Below are 23,432 nucleotides of genomic sequence, written 5' to 3'. Positions count from 1 at the left end.
GCCACCTCAAGCCCCCAGGGGTCACTCTGTGGGGGCCCTGATCCGCACGGACATGGCCAGAGTTTGCTGCACACTTGGAAGCTGTTAAAGTCAGGCAGAGGTTAGCCAAGTGCCCAGGCTGCTTTAAACTCTGCTGTGGCAGAGGGAGAACAGGCCAGAGAATCAACTATCTCCTTGCCACCCCCGCTCTCTGCAGCATGGCCGGGATGGGGAGCTCTGCAGCTGCAGCATAGATTCCATCCAGGCCTGTCACCACTCGGATGGCTGGAAGCCTGGTGCTGTGGTGTAGTTACTGCTCTGTGACTCAGGACAGGTGGATTTAATTCCCTTGTCATCTGTTACTATGAGCAAGCCATTGGCTGTCTCCAAGCCTCTGCTCAAGTAGATAATAGCCCTGCCCTGCCTCACAGTGATGGTGAGAGGATAAATTCATTCAAGGTGCTCAGATACTCGGAGACCCTAAGATCAGGGCTTTTTTAGGGCTCCATGGAGTAACAACTCCATCACTAGCACCATCCTGGTCAGCTGGTCAGTAATATGTCCCTACTGCTTTTTTATTAAAGCATGGAATTACTATTCATATAGATCCTTTCGTACAGTTTGGTTCATTTAAGATTTTTACTTCATTTGTTTCTACACTTTCTTTAAGATATAGTGCCACTCCCCCACCAGCACGACCTGTTCTGTCCTTTGACATATTTTCTATCCTTTCATTACCCTCATTCCACCAAGCTTCTGTGATGACTATTATATCAATATCTTCATTTAATATGAAGCACTCTAGTTCACCCATCTTATTATTTAGACTTCTCGCTTTCGTATAAAAGCACTTTATAAACTGTCACTTTTTAGCTGCGTGCCATTACATGATGTAATTGAATGGGACTTTTTTTTATTTTTACTGTTTCTCATCAGATCCTACCTGCATTTTATCATCTTTCATTCTCTCCTCTTTACTAGGACACAAAGAATCTCTATTAATAGATTATCTCCTAAGGGACGTCTCTGTCTGTAAACGTGCTCCTCTGCACCTGTCGACTTTCCCTCAGCTCTTAGTTTAAAAATTGTTCTACGACACTTTTAATTTTAAGTGCCAGCAATCTGGTTCCATTTTGGTTTAGGTGGAGCCCAGCCTTCCTGTATAGGCTTCCTTCTTTCCCCCAAGTTTTCCCACTTCTTAATAAATCTATATCCCTCCTCTCTACACTATCGTCTCAGCCATGCTTTGAGACCCTGCAATTCAGCCTGTCTCACTGGTTCTGCACATGGAACTAGAAATGTTTCAGAGAATGCTACCACAGTGGTCCTGAACTTCAACCTCTTAGCTAGCAGCCTAAATTTGGCCTACAGGACACGTCTCCTATCCTTCATTGTGTCATTGGTACCTACATGTACCACGACTTCCCCAGCACTACACATAACTCTTCCTAGATGTCTTGAGAGATCCGCAACCTTCGCTCTGGGAATGCAAGTCACCATGCAGTTCTCCCAGTCATCACAAACCCAGCTATCTATGTTTGAATTTCTGAAATCTATGACCTGTATCTTCCTAATAACTAGAGTTCCCTTCCCTGGAGAGATAATCTCAATGCGAGAGGATACCACAACATGATGTGGAAGGAGGGTCCCAACTAAGGGGTCATTTCCTTCTGCTCCAGTTGAATATCCTCCTTCTCTGAGACTTTCATCCTCCTCAACAGGACAGAAACTGTCAGACCAGGAGTGGGACTGTTCTACTCTGTCCCAAAAAGTCTCATCTATGTACCTCTCTGTCTCCCTTGGCTTTTCCAGTTCACCCATCATGGTCTCCAATGTCCATACACGCTCTCTGAGGGCCAGCAGCCCCTTGCACCGAATGCACATCTATGCCACATGCTGCATTGGATGTAATGAACTGGATAGCTCCTACTCTGTTGCTGGGCTTCTACCTACATTCTCTTTTCACTACTGAAACTCATTCCTTTATTATTGTTATTTTTACCAGGGAGTGTTTTGGCATTAAGTTTTAATAATGTTAAGTGTATCTCGCTCCCCTCAAACAGCTCCTCTGGCCACTTAGGAGCAGGGTTTTAAAAACCTTGTTCTTTCTGATTAGCCCCGATCCCTGTTTAAGTGCTGATGGGTACAAAAGGGCTTAGCCACTAGCCCCAGAGAGGAAGGATGGTTCAGTGGTTTCAGTGCTGAACTGGGACTCAGAAGAACTAGCTTCCAGTCTACGCTGTTCCACAGACTTCTTATGTGACCTTGGAAAACTCACTTTGTCCCTCCAGCCACAGGTGTTTTATTATGGCTCATATCACTACCTACTTCCTAATTTATAAATAGGATGGAGGCATCGCTTCAATAAATTCTTCTATTCCTGATGTAGCCATTTGGTTCGATTGACTTCAGGTGAAACTGTAGTTGCTGCTTAGTTCCTGCCATGCAAAAGAAGAAGCAGCACAGCATTTTTGGACAAGGGAGTTCTGGGCCCCTCCTGCAGCTCGGCAGTAAGTGGGGGAATCAGGACGTGCTTTCAGAGAGTGAAGGAAGTGGAGAGCATTGCCTGGCGAAACAGAGCCCTGGCTGACTGCCCCTCGGTCAGATCATGACCCCCACCTGCTCCATGAGCAATGAGAGCTGCTCTAGTGCTGTAGATAGACCTCACACACTGCATCCAAATTTCCATCATCAACTTTGGGGGTAGCTGGATCTCAGGGAGAGGGTTGTTTGCATCCAATAGAGAGATACTAGCAGATAATTGAAGCTGGGCATGGGTTATGCCCATTTCTATTAAGAATGTGCATGGTCTTGCTTATTCTGCATGTGCATGTCTCATGCCAGAATAAGAGAGGGAGGTAGGCCATAGGTACCCATTGACTCAGCGAGCCCATCGATGTTATGTGATCACGGCAGTTATAGGCCTGTAAGCCTGACTTCAGTACCAGGCAAACTGGTTGAAATTATAATAAAGAACATTATTGTCAGACATAGAGATGAATATAATTTGTTGGTGAAGACTCACCATGATGTTAGTAAAGGGAAATCATGCCTCCCCAATCTACCTTGAGGGGGTCAAAAAGCATGTGGACAAACGAGATCCAGTAAATATAGTTTACTTAGATTTTCAGAAAGCCTTTGACATGGTCCCTCACCAAAGGCTCTTAAGCAAAGTAAGCAATCATGGGATAAGAGGGAAGGTGCTCTCATGGATTGGTAACTGGTTACAAAGACAGGAAACAAAGAGTAGCTATAAACGGTCATTTTTCATAATGGAAAGAGGTAAATAGCAGTGTCTCCCAGGGGCCTGTTCTGGGACCAGTCCTATTCAACATATTCATACATGATCTGGAAATAGGGGTAAAAAATTGAGGTGAAAAAATTTGCAGATGATACAAAATTACTAAAGATAGTTAAAACCAAGGCAGACTGTGAAGAGCTACAAAAGGAGCTCTGAAACTGGGTGACAGGGCAACAAAACGGCAGATGATATTCCATATTAATAGGTGCAAAATAATGCACATTGGAAAACATAACCTGAGTCATTGTGGAAAGTTCTCTGAAAACATCCACTCAATGTGCAGTGTCAGTCAAAAAAAAGCAAACATAATGTTGGGAATCATTAGGAAAGAGATGGATAATAAAATAGAAAGTGTCATAATGTCGTTATATCAATCCATGGTATGCCCACATCTGGAATGCTGCATGCAGTTCCGGTTGCCCCATCTCAAAAATATATATTGCAGAGAATCCAGAGGAGGGCAACAAAAATGATTAAGGGACTGGGGCACATGATTTATGAGGAGAGGCTGAGGGAACTGGAGTTATTTAGTCTGCAGAAGAGAAGGGGGGGCGAGGCTTTGATAGCTGCCTTCAACCATCTGAAAGGGGGTTCCAAAGAGGATGGAGCTCAGCTGTTCTTAGCGGTAGCAGATGACAGAACAAGGAGCAATAGTCTCAAGTTGCAGTGTGGGAGGTCTAGGTTAGATATTAAGAAACACTATTTCACTAGGAGGACGATGAAGCACTGGAATGGGTTACCTAGGGAGGTGGTGGAATCTCCATCCTTAGAGGTTTTTAAGGTCAGGCTTGACAAAGCCCTGGCTGGAATGATTTAGTTCAGGAGTTGGCAACCTTTCAGAAGTGGTGTGCCGAATCTTCATTTATTCACTGTAATTTAAGGTTTTGCGTGCCAGTAATACATTTTATCGTTTTTAGAAGGTCTCTTTCTCTAAGTCTATAATATATAACTAAACTATTGTTGTATGTAAAGTAAATAAGGTTTTTAAAATGTTTAAGAAGCTTCATTTAAAATTAAAATGCAGAGTACCCCGGACCGGTGGCCAGGACCCGGGCAATGTGAGTGCCACTGAAAATCACCTTGTGTACCGCCTTCGGCACACGTGCCATAGGTTGCCTACCCCTGTTAATTGGTGTTTGTCCTGCTTTGAGCATGGGGTTGGACTAGATGACCTGCATGGACATGTGATTTGCTCATGTGATTCCAAACTCCATCTTTTTACCTGTAATTTTCCACAAGCTGTGCTGAGGGCTTTCTTTGAAACAATGGGTTTCCCTCTGTGACAGTGTACCCCATGACTTTTCATGGGAAAATACATATATATATATATTTTTTCCCATGAAAAGTCATGGGGTACACTGACACATATTATATATAATTGCAAATATATATAATAAAACTGGAATATGTTTTATGCTATATATACAACATAACAAAGCTATGTAGAGTTTATGATCTACTGAATCTATTAACACTATTTGTAGGCATGTATCATTTTTGTACTTGAACTTAGGAATGTTGGCTGTATATGTGCTTGTTTTTAACTAGCCTAATAAAGCATTTGGTCAACTTCTTGAGAAAAGTGCAATTAATTGCCCAATCAAAAACCACTTAAGCCAACAATGAACTTGAAGATGCCAATCCACATCTGAGCTTTCACAGGAATGTGGGTTGGCTGGTAAAAACTGAACCAGGCATGGACATGTGGCTTGCCCATGTGACTCCAAAACTCCATCTTGCAGCTGGACTTTGCATTGGAGAGAGGAGAGGGTCTCCACCCACAAGAGAAAGTCTGTTTAAACCCCTGGGAAACCCCTCCATTTTGTTTTCAACTGGCTAAAGGATACCAGAAAGAGACTGGAACGAAGGACAGTAACTACAGGGGATGTGATTGATTGCTGGACCCAGACTAGCAGGAGACTAGTCTGTAAAAAGAAGCTTACTGGAACTGGTGAGGTTTTTATCTGTACTCAGTTTTATTACTCTATTAGGCTTAGATTTTCATGTTTTATTTTATTTCACTTGGTAATTCACTTTGTTCTGTCTGCCACTATTGGAAACCACTTCAGTCCTACTTTCTGTATTTAATAAAATCTCTTTTTACTTATTAATTAACCCAGAGTATGTATTAATACCTGGGGTGGGGGGCAAACAGCTGTGCATATCTCTCTATAAGTGTTATAGAGGGCCAATAATTTATGAGTTTACCCTGTACAAGCTTTTTGCAGGGTAAAATGGATTTATTTGGGGTTTAGACCCCACTGGGAGTTGGGCATCTGAGTGTTAAAGACAGGAACACTTCTGTGAATTGCTTTAAGTTAAGTCTGCAGCTTGGGGGCACATGGTTCAGACTGTGGGTCTGTGTTGGAGCAGGCGGGTGTGTCTGGCTCAACAAGACAGGGTGCTGGAGACCAAAGCTGCCAGGGCAGGAAAGCAGAGGCAGAAGTAGTCTTGGCACATCAATTGGCAGTTCCCCAGGGGATTTCTGTGATCTAATACATCACATCCTCCACATTGCAGAAGCTATAAAAGACTATAAAAGGAAACACCTCCAGATTGCCTCTTTCCTGCTCAAGCCTCTGGACTATAAATTTATACTAATGGGAGAATTCTAACCAATGGCCTGAGGCCCTTCCCATGATTTGGAAGCAACCAGAGACTTATCAAACCAACAGCTTATTCCATCACTGCTACAAGCCTGAAATAAGAACTTTGCATTTATTGTACATAATTGTCTCCTTTAAGCAATTTTAACTCTCACTTTCCTTTCTTTCTTTCTTTCTTTCTTTCTTTCTTTCTTTCTTTCTTTCTTTCTTTCAATAAACCTTTAGATTTTAGACACCAAAGGATTGGCATCAGCATGATTTTTGGGTATGATTTGAGTTATATATTGACATGGGTATGCAGCGGGTCCTTTGGGATCAGAAGCACTTCTTATTACATTAAATTGGGTTTACAGAACCACACATCTGTAAATCTAGTGGTTTTGATGGGGATATAAGGACTGGACTATCTAAGGAAACTACTTTTATGACTTCTTGTTAGCCAGTGTGGTGAAACAGAAGTTAACTTTTTTTGCTGCTTTTGTATATGTCATGGAAGAATAATCACCAGTTTTGGGGTCTGTCTGCCCTATTTCTCAGCACTTTATCCTGAATTTGGTATTTTTCAGTTGTGACCTGCAATAGCACGGTTACAGCTACTCCAGGAGCCCAGGCTGCTGTGAGGATTCCCAAACCCTCCATCTTCTCTGGGGATGCATCCTGAGGGGCAGACACATAGGCTGGGTCATTCTCTTGGGCCCCCCAGCCCCTACCCAGGGCAGCTGGAGGATCTGGGGCTCATCCCAGTGGATCTGGCTCCCTGATCAACTCTTTCCATGGCCCAGCTCTGGCTTCTGGCCTGGACAGGGGGCGGAGCCCTGGATAATGAGGAGGAACAGAAGGTGTCGTCTTGGGCAAAGAGGAGGAGCAGGGGGTGAGGCCTCCAGAGGGAAGAAGGGGGGCAGGTGTGTCATCACAGTGTGGTCAGGAAACCTACATCTGTCCCAATTTTTCTCTCTTGAAAAAGTGGTCACCCTACACTGAATGGGCTGGGCTGGGATTGAAGCTAGACATGCCTCTGTGGGGGACCTGAGGACCAATTTCACCCCTTTGAAGTGCTGGGGCAGCACAAACGGAGTGAAGGGAGAGAATCTACGCTTGAGTCTCTTTCCAGGACTCCTGTGTGTCAGACCCTCACTCACACATGCAGCAATGTTGTGCCTAGGAGGGGAGTGGACCCAGCAGGTGTGCGGTGTGCAGAGTTATCAACAGGGGTGGAGGAGAGGGCTGCTTAAATGGCTTCTCTTGAGCCTCTTGCATTAATCATGTTTCTGAGATGACTCAGTCACAAGCACCTGGCTGAGGGGGTAGGGGAAGGGTGGGTGTCTATGTCCCTTGAATAGACCTTCTCCACATCTGGTGCACAGATTTCATCATCCTTATCGGGCACACAGCACCCAGAGCACTCAGGAAGGGCCAGGACTGCGACTGCACAACAGCTCTGCATCTTTTTTCATGGTCTCTAAATCTTTAACACGAGCTGGGTGTAATGGGAAACAACATCCACATCTCTTCTCCGTATTGACTGTATCAAGAGGAATTCTGAGATCAGAGCAGCCAAAAATGTGGTTCTTTATGGACCAACATCCCACCTGTCCCCTGGCTATCGACAAACAAACCACTTTATACATAATGCTGTCTCCTTGGCCTCCTTCACACAGTACACAGTCCTCCCTCACCAGCTCATCTCCCATTATTCCAGGCCTCAGATCCTGTTACCAGGGATTCTTTCAACTCAAAGCTCTTGGTAACTTTATTCTGTGCGAGGAGGTGTCAGGAAATAAATCGGGGAGACACGGCCATCCGACCAATAGATGGCTGCACAAACAGGACAACACAAGAGTGCTTTCACTGAAAGCTAAACTTTACTCATCTCAAGCACTTACACCAGTGTCTCTCAAACTGGGGTCACCACTTGTGCAGGGAAAGCCCCTGGTGGGTCAGGCCGGTTTGTTTACCTGCCTGTCCACAGGTCTGGCCGATCGCCGCTCCCATTGGTTGCGGTTCGCTGCTGCAGGCCAATGGGAGCTGCTGGAAGTGGCAGCTAGTACGTCCCTCAGCCCGCGCTGCTTCCAGCAGCTCCCATTGACCTGCAGCAGCAAACCGCGGCCAGTGGGAGCCGCGATCAGCCAGACCTGTGGATGGGGCAGGTAAACAAACTGACCCAGCCCACTAGGGGCTTTCCCTACACAAGTGGCAACCCCAGTCTGAGAAACACTGACTTACACACATCTGCAACAGGTTAGTAAAAAACCCTGACCCTTGATAATTAAAAAAAGCCGAGTGTAGCTCTCGATGACGGAGTGGCAGGCTTCTGGTGGCCAAATCTTCCATCTGCTGGTGGGGACCACAAGATGTATCCAGAGGGAGAGTCCAAATGAGTCCAACTACCTCAAACTTTTCCCCCTTATTTCTATATTAGTAACACAATGACATGTCCCTTAAAGAAAACTTGTTAAGCAAGCAGTTTCAATGGTCAAGCAAGAGTTTCCTTCTGATTATTGATTAACTAGGTGTGGGTTTTTCCAGAGTTTGCAGCCTTGAGACCCTGTTAGACACATTCCTGTGGCATATCTTGGTCTGCTAAAATGCATGTATCAGCAACATTAACACTATTCTCATCAGGAAGGACGCGGGGTCAAGGTGCCCTTTCTGTGGCACCCAAAACCCCCTCTCCTCCCGCCTTGGTCAAGCTGAGACTGCTGCATGGCCAATGTACAGCTTGCTGACTAGGCTGCTTTTAGCAATAAGCCATAGTGGTTTCAGGCACTTTACTGGTTTGCCATAATCTCCCTGTACAATCCTGCCTGCATTTCTTGCTGCAGAGTGGAGATCAGCAGCGCATGCCATCTCGGATGTAAGGGTCCAGAATGGAATAGGTGTCCCATGATTTTCATCTCCAGTGTCACCAGTGCTGGAGTCAATTGATGAACTGACCCTTCACTTGACAAACACCCTGATTATCCTCGCACGAAGGTGTTTGCTTTTCACGCTGTACACAATTGGGTTCATCAGCGGTGGGAGAAGCAGGGACATGTAGCCCAGGAGAATCTGAAGCAAGGGAGAAGAGCCCTTCACAAATCTGTGTATCACAGACAAGCTGATCTCTGGTGTGTAGAAGAGCAGGACGGCGCAGAGGTGGGAGACGCAGGTGTTCAGGGCCCTGAGGCACTCCTCATGGGATGCGATGCTCAGCACTGTTTTGAGGATCATCACGTAAGAGAGGAAAATGAGCAGTGAGTCCACACCCATCAGTAAAAGTTTAGTAAACAATCCATAGATGCTGTTGACTGTGATATCGGAACAAGCCGTCTTCATGACGTCCTGGTACAGGCAGTAGGAATGGGAGAGGACATTGTCTCGACAGTATCGGAACTGTTTTAGGAGAAAGGGAAGTGGTAGTATTATGACTATCCCTCTTAGCAAAATCATCAGTCCCATCTTAGCGATTGTTGGCAGAGTTAAGATGGAGGTATATCTCAGCGGGTGTCGGATTGCAATGAAGCGGTCAAAAGCCATCAACAAGAGCATGGAGGTTTCAGTGCATTGAAGGAAATGGATGAAGAACAGCTGGGTAAAACAGGCATCAAGGCTGATCTCCCTAGAGTTAAACAAGTATATGCCCACTATCGTCGGCATGGTGACTACCGATATGCCAAGGTCTGTGACGGCCAACATGGAAAGGAAAATGTACATGGGCTCATGCAGGCTTCGATCTGTTTTTATAATGAACAGAATGAGTGAATTTCCTAATATCGAAATAACATACGCTATGCAGAAGGGGATAGAGATCCAGAGATAGATGTCTTTCTGACGTGGTATCCCAGTGAGAAGGAACACTACAGATTTAAATTTGGTGTCATTGACAGATGACATAATTTACTGGGCACGTCTGAAGAGTTCTGAAATTACCTACCTAAAAATAATAATAAAATGGGATTAGATTATATTTAAGGAGAAATCTCTGTGCTCTCAGTGCAAATCTACAGACTCCCAGAGCTCAAGGTGAAAGCGCGGGACACATCATAATAGTGCAGGCAATGTGGGGGGGTTCAGGGTGCCGTTTCTCACCCTTGAACTGGGGTATCAAGTGTCCCACTAGTGTTCCAGAGAAGGGGAGTGGAGAGGGAGGGACCCGGGACCATCCTCTACTCCGGGTCTCAGCCCAGGGGCCCTAGGGATAACGGAAAACGACTTGAACTAGTGATTTTTTCCCCTGGACCACTTTCCTCTCTGGCCCTTCAGCTTGTGGGGGCTTCCTGCCCTCTTTCCACTAGGGCCAAGTTTCTCCCAACCTCTTGTCTCTGTGGAGTCCCTCTGCTCTGCACAAGCTGGGTTTTCCTTTACCTAGGGTCTTGGTCTTCCAACCTGCTACAGTACTTCTCCAAACTGCTCTCCTCCAAACTGCTCTCTGCTTCAACACCAAACCACTCTGTTTCAAATCCTTTTTTTTTCTGTCTGATTGAAGCAGGGGGTTATTATCAGGTGACTGGCTTCAGGTTCTCTAATTAATCTATAGCAACCTCTCTTCCCTCTAAAGGGAATAAAGCTTTCATCATCCTGGGGCTTACATATCTCCCCTCTATCACTCTCCTGCTGCCCTCTGGCCATGCTGTATCACAGAAGATAGTCACTGTCAGACTGGATCAGACTTGTAGTCCTTCTATGCCAGTAGCCGATGGCCATGTCCAGATGGTGCAGAGGAAGGCTGAAGAAACCCTGCAGCAAGCAGCTATGAGATGACCTGCTCTGAGGGAATTTCCCCCTGACATCCACTAGCTAGATGTATTTTGTAGAGTAATTGTATTTGTATTTTAGAGACCCTCGAAACTTTTGTCTAAAACTATCCTCCTGACTGTAATTGGATTTTCTGGTTACCCAGTTCCTCTTTGAATCCTGCTAAGCTCTTGGCCCTATTGATATCTTGTGGCTGTGAGTTCCGCAGCCTATTTGAGCACTGTGTGATTTTAGCATTGTGACCTTAGAGAATAAAAACGTAAGGGTGGCCATACTGGGTCAGATGATGAAATCCAGAGACTTTGATCATCCTACAGGCTCCTCTACCTCCTCACAGGACCTGCATCCTCTCCCCATGCAACGCTCTGTAAATATTTGGAAAATTACAAGCTAACATTGACAGTTATTTCAGCTGGGCAGGGGAGGAGTTGGCATCACAAATGGGTCAATACTTCTAACACTGGTATTGAATTAATATCCACTTGAGTGTACAAGTTACTTCAGCCATGGTCATGTAATTGGTGACAGGAGTTAATTGTATACAACCAGTATACCACTCCCCTTTCCTGCTCCTCAGCTAAACTCTTTGCTGAAACACAGACCAGCTTTTATGGCTTCTCATGATTAGGGTGACCAGACAGTTTGTGTGAAAAATTGGGACGGGGGTTGGGGGGTAATTGGAACCTCTAAAGAAAAAGCCCCAAATATTGGGACTGTCCCTATAAAATCGGGACATTTGGTCTCCCTACTCATGACCTTTTGGAAAGTCTTGCACAAGTCTTGCAGAGTTATTGAGTGCATGACTCTGAATATTAGTGTTAGAAACAGCTTCTGGTCAGTTACCAGGAGACAGTATCATGAAAATGTTCACTGAAGAAAGAGTTAATTACACAAACCCATTGCAAACAGTATTTGGAGAGCTTCTGAAACACTTTCTAAATCCAAAGCCATTAAGCAGTAAAAATTACCCCAGCTCCTTCCTGCAGATATTCTAACAGCTCTGCTTCTGGCTTTTGATATAATGAAAAGTTTTAGCATAAGATTTACACATCTGTACCCTAGTACACACATGTCAACCACAGGGGCTGAGCCCATTCGGATCTGCTCGGCAGCACAGTCAACCCGCAGTGTGCTGTAGCTTAGAGCCCAGTCTGAGGGTGGGAGAATGGAGGGATTTGACCTGTGAGAGGGAAGGCTACGAGGCCTGACATCTGGCACCAGAGAGAGGGAAGAGACACTGGTAGCTCTGTAACTGTGAAGGTTATCTACAGGGCAGAAAGGCTGGTGCCCTCAGCTAATAAGGAAACAGAAATATGCCCTATCGGACCAGTTACCACAGAACAACTCAGCTCTGAATTCCTTTATTCACAATCGAGCCAGAGAATAAAACCTTTGAAAATACATTTGCTGTTTAAATTTCCAGGAGTAAATGAACCTGAGGTTATTTGGGAACTTGTCACTGAAATTCAATGGAGTATCATCTCCCTCAGCCCCTGGCAGGATTGGGCCCAGAGCATACGGCACCTCTAGAAATGGGACCCCTTGAGAAACCCTGACTTGGGGCATCGTGGTTTTAACACTCTGAGCTTGCTTTGAATGTCAGGTTTCTGTGTAGCTTGAAGCACAGGCAGATGTAGGGGAGGGGTTCCCAAGCTACCTAGCACTGCCTGCCCTCCAGCCCCATCACTGAGTCACCCCAACAGCCCAGTGAGTCCTCTGCAGCTTCAGAGAACATCGCAAATGGAAACAGCTTGCAGCCTTTCCTCTTCACTGTGCATTTTAAAGGTAGTGAAACCTGCCAACGTACCCAATTCCTCCTAGCAGAGGAGCCGCTGATAGCAGAAGTTTTCACCTTAAAGGACAAGGAGTCATCGGAGAGGTTGCACAGGTAGCAGGCAGTATCTGTTCAGACAGGGAGGCTACTGTGTTTATGAAGCCTGTCTGCACATTCCCTTGGGGGCCACTTGGCCATCAGGGAACCTCAGCTGCTTGGCTTAGTGTGCACCAGCTTTAACCCTGTGACAGCCAAGGGCAAACTGCAGGAGGCCAAATCACAGGGGACATGCGGTGATGCTACATAACTGGACTGCAGCCCAAGCCCTGCTGCAGGTTTTATTTCTGGAATTTTAGCTTCCCATCACTGCTCGTATGATCCCAATTAGCCACATGGCTACCTCGGGGGCAGCCGAGTGATAACAATGATGCGGTCACAGCTGTGATCTTCCTGAAATAAAATAAAATATAATAATAATATAGGACGTGATTTCTCCCCATCAGCCCCCTGTTCTACATTACAAACTTAGGGTGCAGGTGTGACGGAGCGATTCTGGCGGGACCCAACTGAGAGTGCCAAATCAGGACCAATTGCTCAAACAGGGCAGTCACAGCCCTAGGCTGGGGTTTTTCCACCTCTAAGGCAAACCAAACCAGCCAGACAAAAGGACTTTGGTCTCACCCCACTGGCTAACCACAAGTCACACAAGCAATTTCCTTAGACACTCCAGTCTCCCAGTATCACCACCAGTGCACTCGTCCTGGGGATAAATGGTTATGAAAACCAACACCCCAATAAAAGAAAAAGGTTCTCTCAATCCCAAAGGACCAAGCCCCAGACCCAGGTCAATATACACATCAGATCTTACCCACAAATCACGCTGTTGCCAATCCTTTAGAATCTAAAATCTAAAGGTTTATTTACAAAGGGAAAAAGGTAGAGAAGAGAGGTAGAATTGGTTAAATGGAATCAATTACATACAGTAATGGCAAAGTTCTTAATTCAGGCTTGCAGCAGTGCTGGAGTAAACTGCAGGTTTAGTTTAAGTCTCTGGAATGCATCCCCCGCTGGGATGGGTCCTCAGTCCCTGGTGTAGAGCTTCAGTTTTTAGCAAAGTTCCTCCAGAGGTCAGAAGCAGGATTGAAGACAAGATGGAGATGAAGCATCAGGCTTATATAGACTTTTCCAGGTGTAAGAATCTCTTTGTCTTCACTGTGGAAATTTACAGCAAAAATATGGAGTCTGGAGTCACATGGGCCAGTCCCTGCATACTTTGCTGAGTCACAAGGCGTGTCTGCCTTCTCTCCATGGGTCAATTGTGTAGCTGATGGCTCTTTAATGGGCCATCAAGCCAGCTATGCCGGGCTAACATCAGCTTGTCTGGGACACTTCCCAGAGGCAGAGCAGAATACAAACTATAGACATTACAGAGCCAATACTTATAACTTTAACTACAAATGATACAGACATATAGACAGCATAATTATAATCAGCAACCCATAATCTGGTCTTCGACACCTTAGATGACCCCCTTTATCTAAGATTTGGTGCCACTGCAGGACCTTGGTTGCAACCCATGTTCTATATGGTCCCAATTTATATCAATAACGTCACAGCAGGCCAGGGAAGTGAAGGGAGATTCCACAAGGCTCCCTACCTGGAAATTTCCCTTAGATTGTTCCAGTAGAGGAGGACTCCCAACCTGTCCATGAGCAATGACAGCTGCTCTAGCGCTGGAGATAGACCTCCCAGCCTGCATCCAAATTTCCAACATCACCAAGTTTGGGGGTAGCTGGATCTGGGGGAGGGGGTTGTTTGGGTCCACTAGAGAAAGTAGGTATTCAGAAGTGGGCTTGGGTCACACCCCTTTCTACTGAGAATTTGCATGGCCTTCCTTACCCCAGCTTGTGCATGTCTCATGACTGAACATGAAGAGAGAGCGTCTGAGCTCTGCCTCACATACCAGTGACTCTGCGAGCCCATCACTGGTATGTCCGGCTATCTGTGGCATAACCCTCTTCCTTACAACAGGAGGCTCTGTAAGCCAGTGCAAAGGGAAACAGTGTCTCTTCCACTGAGCAACTGCATGACCAGAACTGTCCACTAACAATATTTTTTTACAAAGCACATCAGAAGTGGTGAGCCTGCCAAACGAGGAGAGGGGCCACCGGATGATTGAGGTGCTAAAGGAGCACACAAGGAAAATGAAGCTGTTGCATAGAGGCTAAATGAATTCTTTGCATAGATTTTCACTGCAGAGGATGTGAAGGAGATTCCCACAGATGAGCTTTTTCTTTTTTTTTTGGTGACAGATCTGAGAACTGCCACACATTGACGTGTTAATGGTGGAGGTTTTGGTAAATGAAACCGATTTAAGCCACCAAGACCAAATGGCATTCACCAAAAAGTTCAGATGAAACACAAATACCAAATTGCAGAAGTACTAACTGTGGCATGTGACCTATGGCTTACATAAGCCTCTGTACCAGATGCGTGGAAAATAGCTAATGTGATGCTAATTAAAAAAAAAAAGGTTTTGGAGTCAAACATGGCAATACAGGCCAGTAAGCCTGACTTCAGTATCAGGCAAATTGGTTGAAACTATAGTAAAGAACAAAATTGTCAGACACATAGATGAACATGACTTGTTGGTGAAGAGTCAACATGGTTTTTGTAAAGGGAAATCATGCCTCACCAATCTATTAGAATTCTTTGAGGTGTTCAACAACCATGCAATCCTAGCCAGCTTGGTGGCCCATCAAGGGATATCTGCTATACAATTGGCCCATTGAGAGAAGGCAAGGGATACACCTGTGGAAAAAAAAACAGTCTTCACTCTTAAGTTGTTTGCAACATGTCAGAGACAGTTTATTCTCAAGCACTTGCAAGGGGGAGAGTGTGCACGGACAGGGATTCCCCCTTCCTAGGCAGGTTTCCGCCAGATAAACAATTAGGGCAAGCAGTTATATCTTTTGTTGCATACAATAATGATCAACAGCCGCATCTTGTTTATACATATTCCTTCCTGATATCTTACTCAACAGTTCCTGCTACAGTCTGTGTTACATTCTTATCTAACACAAGGTCAAATAGCATCTCATGCAGTTTTCCGACTCGTCCAGGCCCTGCCTTAAAGTCTCGAGTTATTAGAGTTAGAGTTAGCTTGACTCTTGCTCTATTCTGTTGAAAACTAAGATGTCTGTGTCCAAATTCCCTTTATCCCTTTTTCCACTTCCCACACACCCTACCACACAACAAGGCATTCAGGGGCATACCTATGGACAGAACTCTAAGGCTCATGTCCTGGACAGCTTGTGTTTGGAACAAAAGAAGTCAGGGTGCATGGCAAAAGACTAAAAATCAACTGCATCTTCTCCATTTTGTTTTCACTCTGGCTTCTTGTCTTCATTGCTTCTTCTAAACTCTGAAGTAACTTTTGTACAAAAGAAGCCCTGGACAAAGGACTGAATGACCCATCTAACCTGTGAATGTTTTCCAGGGGGACTTGCAAGCCAGCAAACTCACCAATACTGTTAGGAACCTGATGGACTTTGAAGTCTTTGAATGTATGTGACTTTTTTCGCATTTAACATCTCTCTTCATATTCTTTCTTTTTTCTTTATAATAAACCTTTAGTTTTAGACACTAAAGGCAGCATGGTATTTTGGGTAAGATCCAAACGTACACTGACTTGGTAACGTGGCTGAGTCCTTGGGGTCAGAAGAACACCTTGTATATGTGAGCAGAGTTTCTTAAAGAACATTTCACTGTATGGACCTATGTGTTGATTGGGAGACACAAGCTGAAATGCAATACAGGGGGCTGTGTGACTTCTTTTTTACTTCTTGACAACTAGTGTGGGGGATCAGAAGCAGTTTGTGAATGGTTGAGGAGTTTAACTTTAGTGTTACCCACCAGTCTTGGGAGCATCTGCTCTCCCGTTTGTAGCCTGCTCTGACCTTGGCATTTCCACTGAGGGCTAACCCAGAGACATGAGGTCACAATATTTATAAATGGCCTGGAAAAGGGGGTAACCAGTGAAATTTGGTAACAATGGTAAAATTTGCAGAGGATACAAAACTACTCAAAATAAAAAAATCCAAAGCAGATTACAAAGAGTTACAAAGGGATCTCCCAAAACTGGGTGACTGGGCAACAAAATGGCAGATGAAATTCAGTGTTGATAAATGCAAAGTAATGCACATAACCCCAACAATATATACAAAATGATGGGATCGAAATTAGCTGTTACCACTCAAGAAAGTGATCATGGGGTCATTGTGGATAGTTCCCTGAAAATATCCTGTCAACGTACATTGGCAATCAAAAAGCTAATAGAATATTGGAAACCATTAGGAAGGGATAGATAATAAAACAGAAAATATCATCTGGAATACTGTGTGCAGTTCTGGTCGCTGCATCTCAAAAATATAAATATTTGAATGAGAAAAAATACAGAAAAGGTATGGGTTGCCTAGGGAGGTGGTGGAATATCCACCCTTAGAGGTTTTTAAGACCTGGCTTGACAAAGCCCTGGCTGGGATGATTTGGTTGTTGTTGGTCCTGCTTTGAGCATGTGGTTGGACTAGATGACCTCCTGAAGTCTCTTCTAACCCTAATTTTCTATGGTTCTCTGATTCTATAAATTGGAAAAAGTACAGAGAATGGCAACAAAAAATGTTTAGGGGTATGGAACAGCTTTCATATGAAGAGAGATTAAAAAGACTGGGGCTGCTCATCTTGGAAAAGAGATGGTTAAGGGGGGATATGGCAGAGGTCTATAGAATCATGATTGTGGAGATAGTGAATAAGGACGTGTTATTTACCCCTTCACATGAACGAAGGGTCACCCAGTGAAGTTATTAAACAAACAAAAGGAAGTCCTTTTTCTCACAATGCACAGTCACCCTGTGGAACCCCAGAAGAGTAACTATACGAAAAAGAATTAGATAAGTTTATGGAAGATAGGTCTATCAATAGCTGTTAGCCAAGATGCTCAGGGACACAACCCCATGCTCTGGGTGTCTCTAAACCTCTAACTGACAGAAGATGGAAGCAGTGAATTACTCAATAATTGCCCCATTTTGTTTTTTTCATTCTGAAGCATCTGCACTGTCCCCTGTAAGAAGGCAGGACACTGAGCTAGATGGAGCACTGATGTGACCCAATCATAGAACATCAGGGTTGGAAGGGACCTCAGAAGATCATCTAGTCCAACCTGCTGCTCAAAGGGGGATTAATCCCCAGACAGATTTTTACCCCAGTTCCCTAAGTGGCCCCCTTAAGAATTGAACTCACAGCCCTGGGTTTAGCAGGCCAATTCTCAAACCACTGAGCTATTCCTCCCCCCTTTCTATGTTCTTAAATTTGTCCACTGACGGATGGGCTGCTGCAGACACGTCTTTTCCTGGGGATCCCTCTTTTACAGAGCTGGCATAGCCACCCTAGCAGATGTCCAGGGGTGCTGAGTGTGGGAGGCAGATGAGAGGCAAGTGCTGCCATCTAGTGGTGTAGTCCTATAGCAGGAGTCACAGAGGCTCATGGGTTGAGCTAGGGCTGGGCTGGAAGACAGAGGGTCTCTCCTCCCCGCCCCCACAACACACACACACACACACACAATGTTAGATCAAAACTAAAATTTTTCCTTTCACCCATTTTTGGGGTGAGTTTTCAGAGAAAAATGCATCATTTTTCTCTGAAAGCTCAGCTGCCATGATAGTGCTTGGCTGCAGCTGCCTGGATCCCCAAGAGAAATTGAAGCCTTTTCATCTGCCTCGTCCTCATAATATAAATGAAGGTTACACTGACGGAGTCTCTGGCTGCACTCAGGGAAAGGTTGAAACCTCCTGACCAGTCTGTGGCTGGGGTATTGTGCCCATCAGCTACTGTAACCAGCCTTCCCATCTCTGTGCAGCACCCGCCACCCTGCACAAGGCCCCGTCAGCAGATCCTGCAGGCTGTGGTTGCTGTAACAGGTCCTGGTAGCACATCTCTGATGAGAGAGGGTCCTAGAGGTACAGAGATTGTGGGTGGGTGGGCCGAGCTATCAGAGGATCATGAGATCTGTACATAACTTTGGGGATCCTTGGATCCTGGGTCCCCCTGTTATTTCTCGGGGAAAATTGTAGGACTGGAAGGGACCTCGAGAGGTCATCTAGTCTCAACCACTGAGCTCATGGCAGGACTAAGTATTATCTAGACCATTCTTGACAGGGATTTTTCTAACATACCCTTAAAAATCTCCAGTGATGGAGATTCCACAACCTCCCAGGGCAATAACGATCCAAGAGTAATTTCCATGTATGTAGCATTGTGGACTCTCCCTTCCCTCGCCTGCACCCTTAGTTTGTCATTATTATTATTATTATTATTATTATTATTATTATTAATTTCAGCAAAAATGCAGCTGTGACAGCATCATCATTATCACTCAGTGTCCCCGAGGGAGCCGTGTGACTAATCAACATCACACGAACAACCCGGATTCCAGGAATAGATCCTGCTCAGGGTTGGTGCTACAGTACGGTTGGGTAGCACCACCACTCCCCCATTGTGATTTGGCCTCCTGCATTTGTCATTGACCGTGATGAGGGTTAAAGCTGGTTCACAGGAAGCCAAGCAGTTGAGATTCCCTGATGGCCAAGTGGCCCCCAAGGGAATGTGCCGGCATGCTTTATATAGACAGTTGCCTCCTATCTGAACAGATACTGTCTGCTGCCTGTGCAACCTCTCTGATGACTCCTTGTCCTTTAGGGTGAAGATCTCAGGTGTCAGCAGCTCCCCTTCTAGCAGGAATTGGGTACGTTGGCAGGTTTCACTATTTTTCAAGTGCAAACTTGAAGTGAAAAGGCTGTGAGCTGTTTACATGTGTCGATGTTCTGAGCAGCAGCAGAGGACTCAGCTGGGCTGTTGGGGTGACTCAGTGACGGGGCTGAAGGGCAGGCAGCATTGAGTAGCTTGGGAACCCCTCCCTTACATCTGCTCAAGCTCCACTGTGGGCTCTTCAAGCTACAGAGAAACCTGACATTCAAAGAGAGCTCAGAGTCTTAAAACGCTGATGCCCCAAATCAGGATTTCTCCAGGGTTTCCTTTTCTAGAGGTGCCATGTTCTCGGGCCCAAGCCTGTCAGAGGCTGAGTTAGAGGACCCCATGAAATATCAGAGACTAGTTTCCAAATCACCTCAGGTTTATTTGGTCCTGGAAATTTAATCGGCAAAAGCAATTTCAAAGTCACAATGGAACAGAACCACTCATCTGTTTTTTTTCAGCAGCAAAGGGGAGTGTAATCGTGTTTGTATGTAACTTATGCCCATCATCTCGGGCCAGATAACTACCAACCCTTGCATGGGGAGAGGATGCAGGTCCTGTGAGGATGAAGAGCCGCCTGTAGGCTGACCAAACTCTCTAGATTCAGCCAACATTGGCCAGGCAAAGCGCTTCAGCTTCTCTTGGATTGATTCTTGGGGGCCAGAGTAAGGGAGAGTTAATAGAGCCTGGTTCTGATTGAATTTACACATGAAAGTCTGGCGTGTGGCTATAGATATCATTGTTATTCAATTTAGAACTTCTCCTAACAATGTATCCCTTGTGTTGCAAATAGGCAAAAGCACAATTTGGACTCTCAGTAGAGGAGAAAATTTTAAAAAAGGATATAAAATAAAGCAATAACATGCATTTATAAATAGCTTCAGTGCAGGACAGATAAATACAATGACCGTTTTCACCATGCACTTGCCATGTGTTTACATACATGTCATGATACAAGGGGCTACACTCAGAATTGCAGGGCCAGAAAGGGTGTGTGTGTGAAGGGTATAACAGAGTTCAAAAGAGCACTACATAAATTAATGGACGATGGATCACTTGATGATTCCCTGTTCTGTTTATTCCTTCTGGGGACCTCGCATAAGCCATTGTTGAAGACAAGATACTGGACTAGATGGACCTTTCGTCTCGCCCACTATGGCTGTCCCTATGTTTTTATGTTCAAAGGTCACAATGGTAAAATCATAAAGTGCTCAAGTAGGCTGTGGAATTCACAGCCAGTTTTGACGGGGTTCTAAACCTTTCTGATTTACACTACAAAATATGTCTAACTAGTGGGTGTCAGCAGGAAACTCCCTAGGGGCAGGTTAACTCATAGCAGCCTATTTCAGGGCTTCTTCCACCTCCTCCAAATCATCTAACCATGGACACTGGTTATTGGGGTAGATGGACTACAAGTCTGATCCAGTCTGACTAATCAGAACCATGTAAATCCAACAGTATATTTTTGCTTATTTTGAGCTCTGGCAGACTGTAGAGCTGCAATGAAAGCAGAATGATTTCTTCCTAAATATCATCCAATCACCTTTTATTTTTCTTTTAGGAAGGACATTTAAGAACTCCTCAGACCTGCTCAGTACATTATGTCAGATGTCAATAACACCAAATTAAATTCTGCAATATTCCTTCTCACCAGGCTACCGGGCCATGGAGACGCACATCTCTGGATTTCTGTCCCATTCTGCTTCATTTATGTTATTTCAATAGTAGGAAATTCAGTCATTCTGTTCATCGTAAAAACAGATCCAAGCCTCCATCAGCCCATGTACATTTTCCTTTCCATGTTGGCCTTCACAGACCTTGGCATATCGATAACAACCATTCCGACGATACTGGGCATATACTTGCTTAACTCTAGGCAGATCAGCCTCGATGCATGTTTAGCCCAGCTCTTCTTCATCCACTTGCTTCAGTGCATTGAATCCTCTGTGCTGTTGTTGATGGCCCTTGACCGCTTCATTGCGATCCATAACCCATTGAGATATGCTGCCATCTTAACCCTGCCGAGAATAGCCAAGATGGGATTGGTGGCTGTGATAAGAGCGATGGTCGTAATACTTCCACTTCCCTTGCTCCTGAAACGGTTCCAATACTGTAAAGGCAATGTTCTTTCCCATTCCTACTGCCTGCACCAGGAGGTCATGAACATGGCTTGTTCTGATATCAGAATCAACAGCATCTATGGATTGTTTACTAAACTCTTAACAATGGGGTTGGACTCGCTGCTCATCTTCCTCTCTTATGTGATGATCCTCAAAATGGTGCTGAGCATCGCATCGCACAAGGAGTGTCTGAGGGCCCTGAACACCTGCGTCTCCCACCTCTGTGTCGTCCTGCTCTTCTACACACCAGAGATCAGTTTGTCTGTGATACACAGATTTGGGAAGGGCTCTTTACCGTTACTTCAGATTCTCCTGGGCTACATCTCCTTGTTTCTCCCACCGCTGATGAACCCAATTGTGTACAGCGTGAAAAGCAAACACCTTCGTGAGAGGATAATCAGGGTGTTCATCACGTGAAGGGTCAGTTCACCACCTGGCTCTAGTGACATGAGAGACAAATAAAATGGGCCACCTATTGCATCCTGGACCCTTACATCCAAGATGACATGAGTTACTGATCTCCACTTGTAGACAGGTTCAGACATGGTCTAAGGCTGGTGAGGGAGGACTGGACTCTGTGGGAGGGACACCAAGGCAGGCAGCAGCATTTACAAAGTGACTGTGTTTATGGAGACCCAGGGGATTGGTGAGATGTTCACCCATAAAGAGCCGTATTGGTTGCTTTACTGACCTCACAATTCCCATTGATAGTCAATAAAGAGAAGGGATGTGAATGCTCTTTCCCAATACACCTGGCCTGTCACTGTCCCATGTCTGGCTAAACATCCAAGGGCTATGAAAAAAAGCTGCTCAGTCCACTCCCCACTGAGGCAGGGCAGAACTGCATGTTTGAGTAATGGTCTGACACAAGAGTCCTGGTAAGAGACTCAGGCCAAGGTTCCCTTCCCTTCTGCTTCATTTGTGCTGCGCCACCACTGCAAACTGTGGAAACTGGCCTCAGCTAAGGCCCAGCGAGCTCCTATCCCAGCCCAGCCCATTCAGTGTAGGGTGAGCACCTTTTGAACAGGCAAAAGCGGGACACAGGCCGGGAGCCCTGTTCCCTCGGTGACCCCACCTCCTGCCCCCCTTCTTCCACTTGGAGGTCCTACCCCATGCTCCTCCTCTTCCACCGAGGCTCAAACTCCTGTTCAGGCCAGAAGCCAGAGCTGGGCCATGGAAAGAGCTGATCACAGAGCCAGAGCCACTGTGAGAAGCCCCGGATCATCCAGCTGCCCTGGGCAGGGGACAGGGGGGACAAGGGAATGTGTCATCCTATGTCTCTGCCCCTCAGGTTGCAACCCCAGAGAAGATGGAGAGTCTGGGAATCCCCACAGCAGCCTGGGCTCTCGGGGTAGATGTAATTGTGCTTTTGAGGGTCACAACTGCAAATACCAAATTCAGGACAAACTGCTGAGAAATAGGGTAGATAGACCCCCAAACTGGTGATTATTCTCTAGTGAGACATACGAAACCAGAAATGGAAAATAAACTTCTGCTTCACCACACTGGCTAACAAGAAGTCATAAAAGCAGTTTCCTTAGATATCCCAGTCCTTATATCCCCATCAAAAACACTAGATTGAAAGATGTGTGGTTCTTTAAAACCAATTTAATGTAAGAACAGGTTCATTTGATCCCAAAGGACCAGCAGCACAGACAGGTCAATATATAACTCAGATCTTACCCAAAAATCATGCTGATGCCAATCCCTTGCTATCTATAAGCTAAAGGTTTATTTATAAAAAGCAAGCAAGAAAGAAAGATGAGAGTTAAAATTGGTTAAAGGAGTCAAATACGTACAATAAATGCAAAGTTCTTATTTCAGGTTTGTAGCAGTGATGGAATAAGCTGTAGGCTTAAGAAGTCTCTGGTTGCTTCCTAATCATTGGAAGGACCTCAGTCCATTGGTTAGAATGCTCCCATTATATACATTCATAGTCCACAGGCTTGATCAGGAAAGAAGCAAAAATGAAGGTAGTTCCTTTCATAGTCTTTTACAGAGTCTGCCATGTGGAGGGAAACCCATTTTTTCAAACACAGCCCTCAGCACAGCTAGTGGAAAATCACAGGTGAGAAGTTGGGGTTTGGAATCACATGGGCAAGACACATCTC

General features: G+C 45.3%; 2 protein-coding genes across 2 annotated transcripts; one reads left to right on the top strand and one right to left on the bottom strand.

Moving 5' to 3' along the window:
- Nucleotides 1-8,823: 8,823 nt before the first annotated feature.
- Nucleotides 8,824-9,759, bottom strand: LOC120375873 (olfactory receptor 51G2-like). The gene has a single exon (XM_039496974.1). The coding sequence runs from the start codon at nucleotides 9,757-9,759 to the stop codon at nucleotides 8,824-8,826; it is 936 nt and encodes a 311-aa protein (XP_039352908.1).
- An 11,043-nt stretch (nucleotides 9,760-20,802) lies between these two features.
- Nucleotides 20,803-21,738, top strand: LOC120400014 (olfactory receptor 51G2-like). The gene has a single exon (XM_039528392.1). It carries the CDS (start codon nucleotides 20,803-20,805, stop codon nucleotides 21,736-21,738), a length of 936 nt encoding a protein of 311 aa, XP_039384326.1.
- Nucleotides 21,739-23,432: the final 1,694 nt, after the last annotated feature.

This window comes from Mauremys reevesii, linkage group 1 (genome assembly GCF_016161935.1).
Source record: "Mauremys reevesii isolate NIE-2019 linkage group 1, ASM1616193v1, whole genome shotgun sequence".
Taxonomy (NCBI): Eukaryota; Metazoa; Chordata; order Testudines; family Geoemydidae; genus Mauremys; species Mauremys reevesii.
This window is presented reverse-complemented; position numbering and strand designations above follow the sequence as displayed.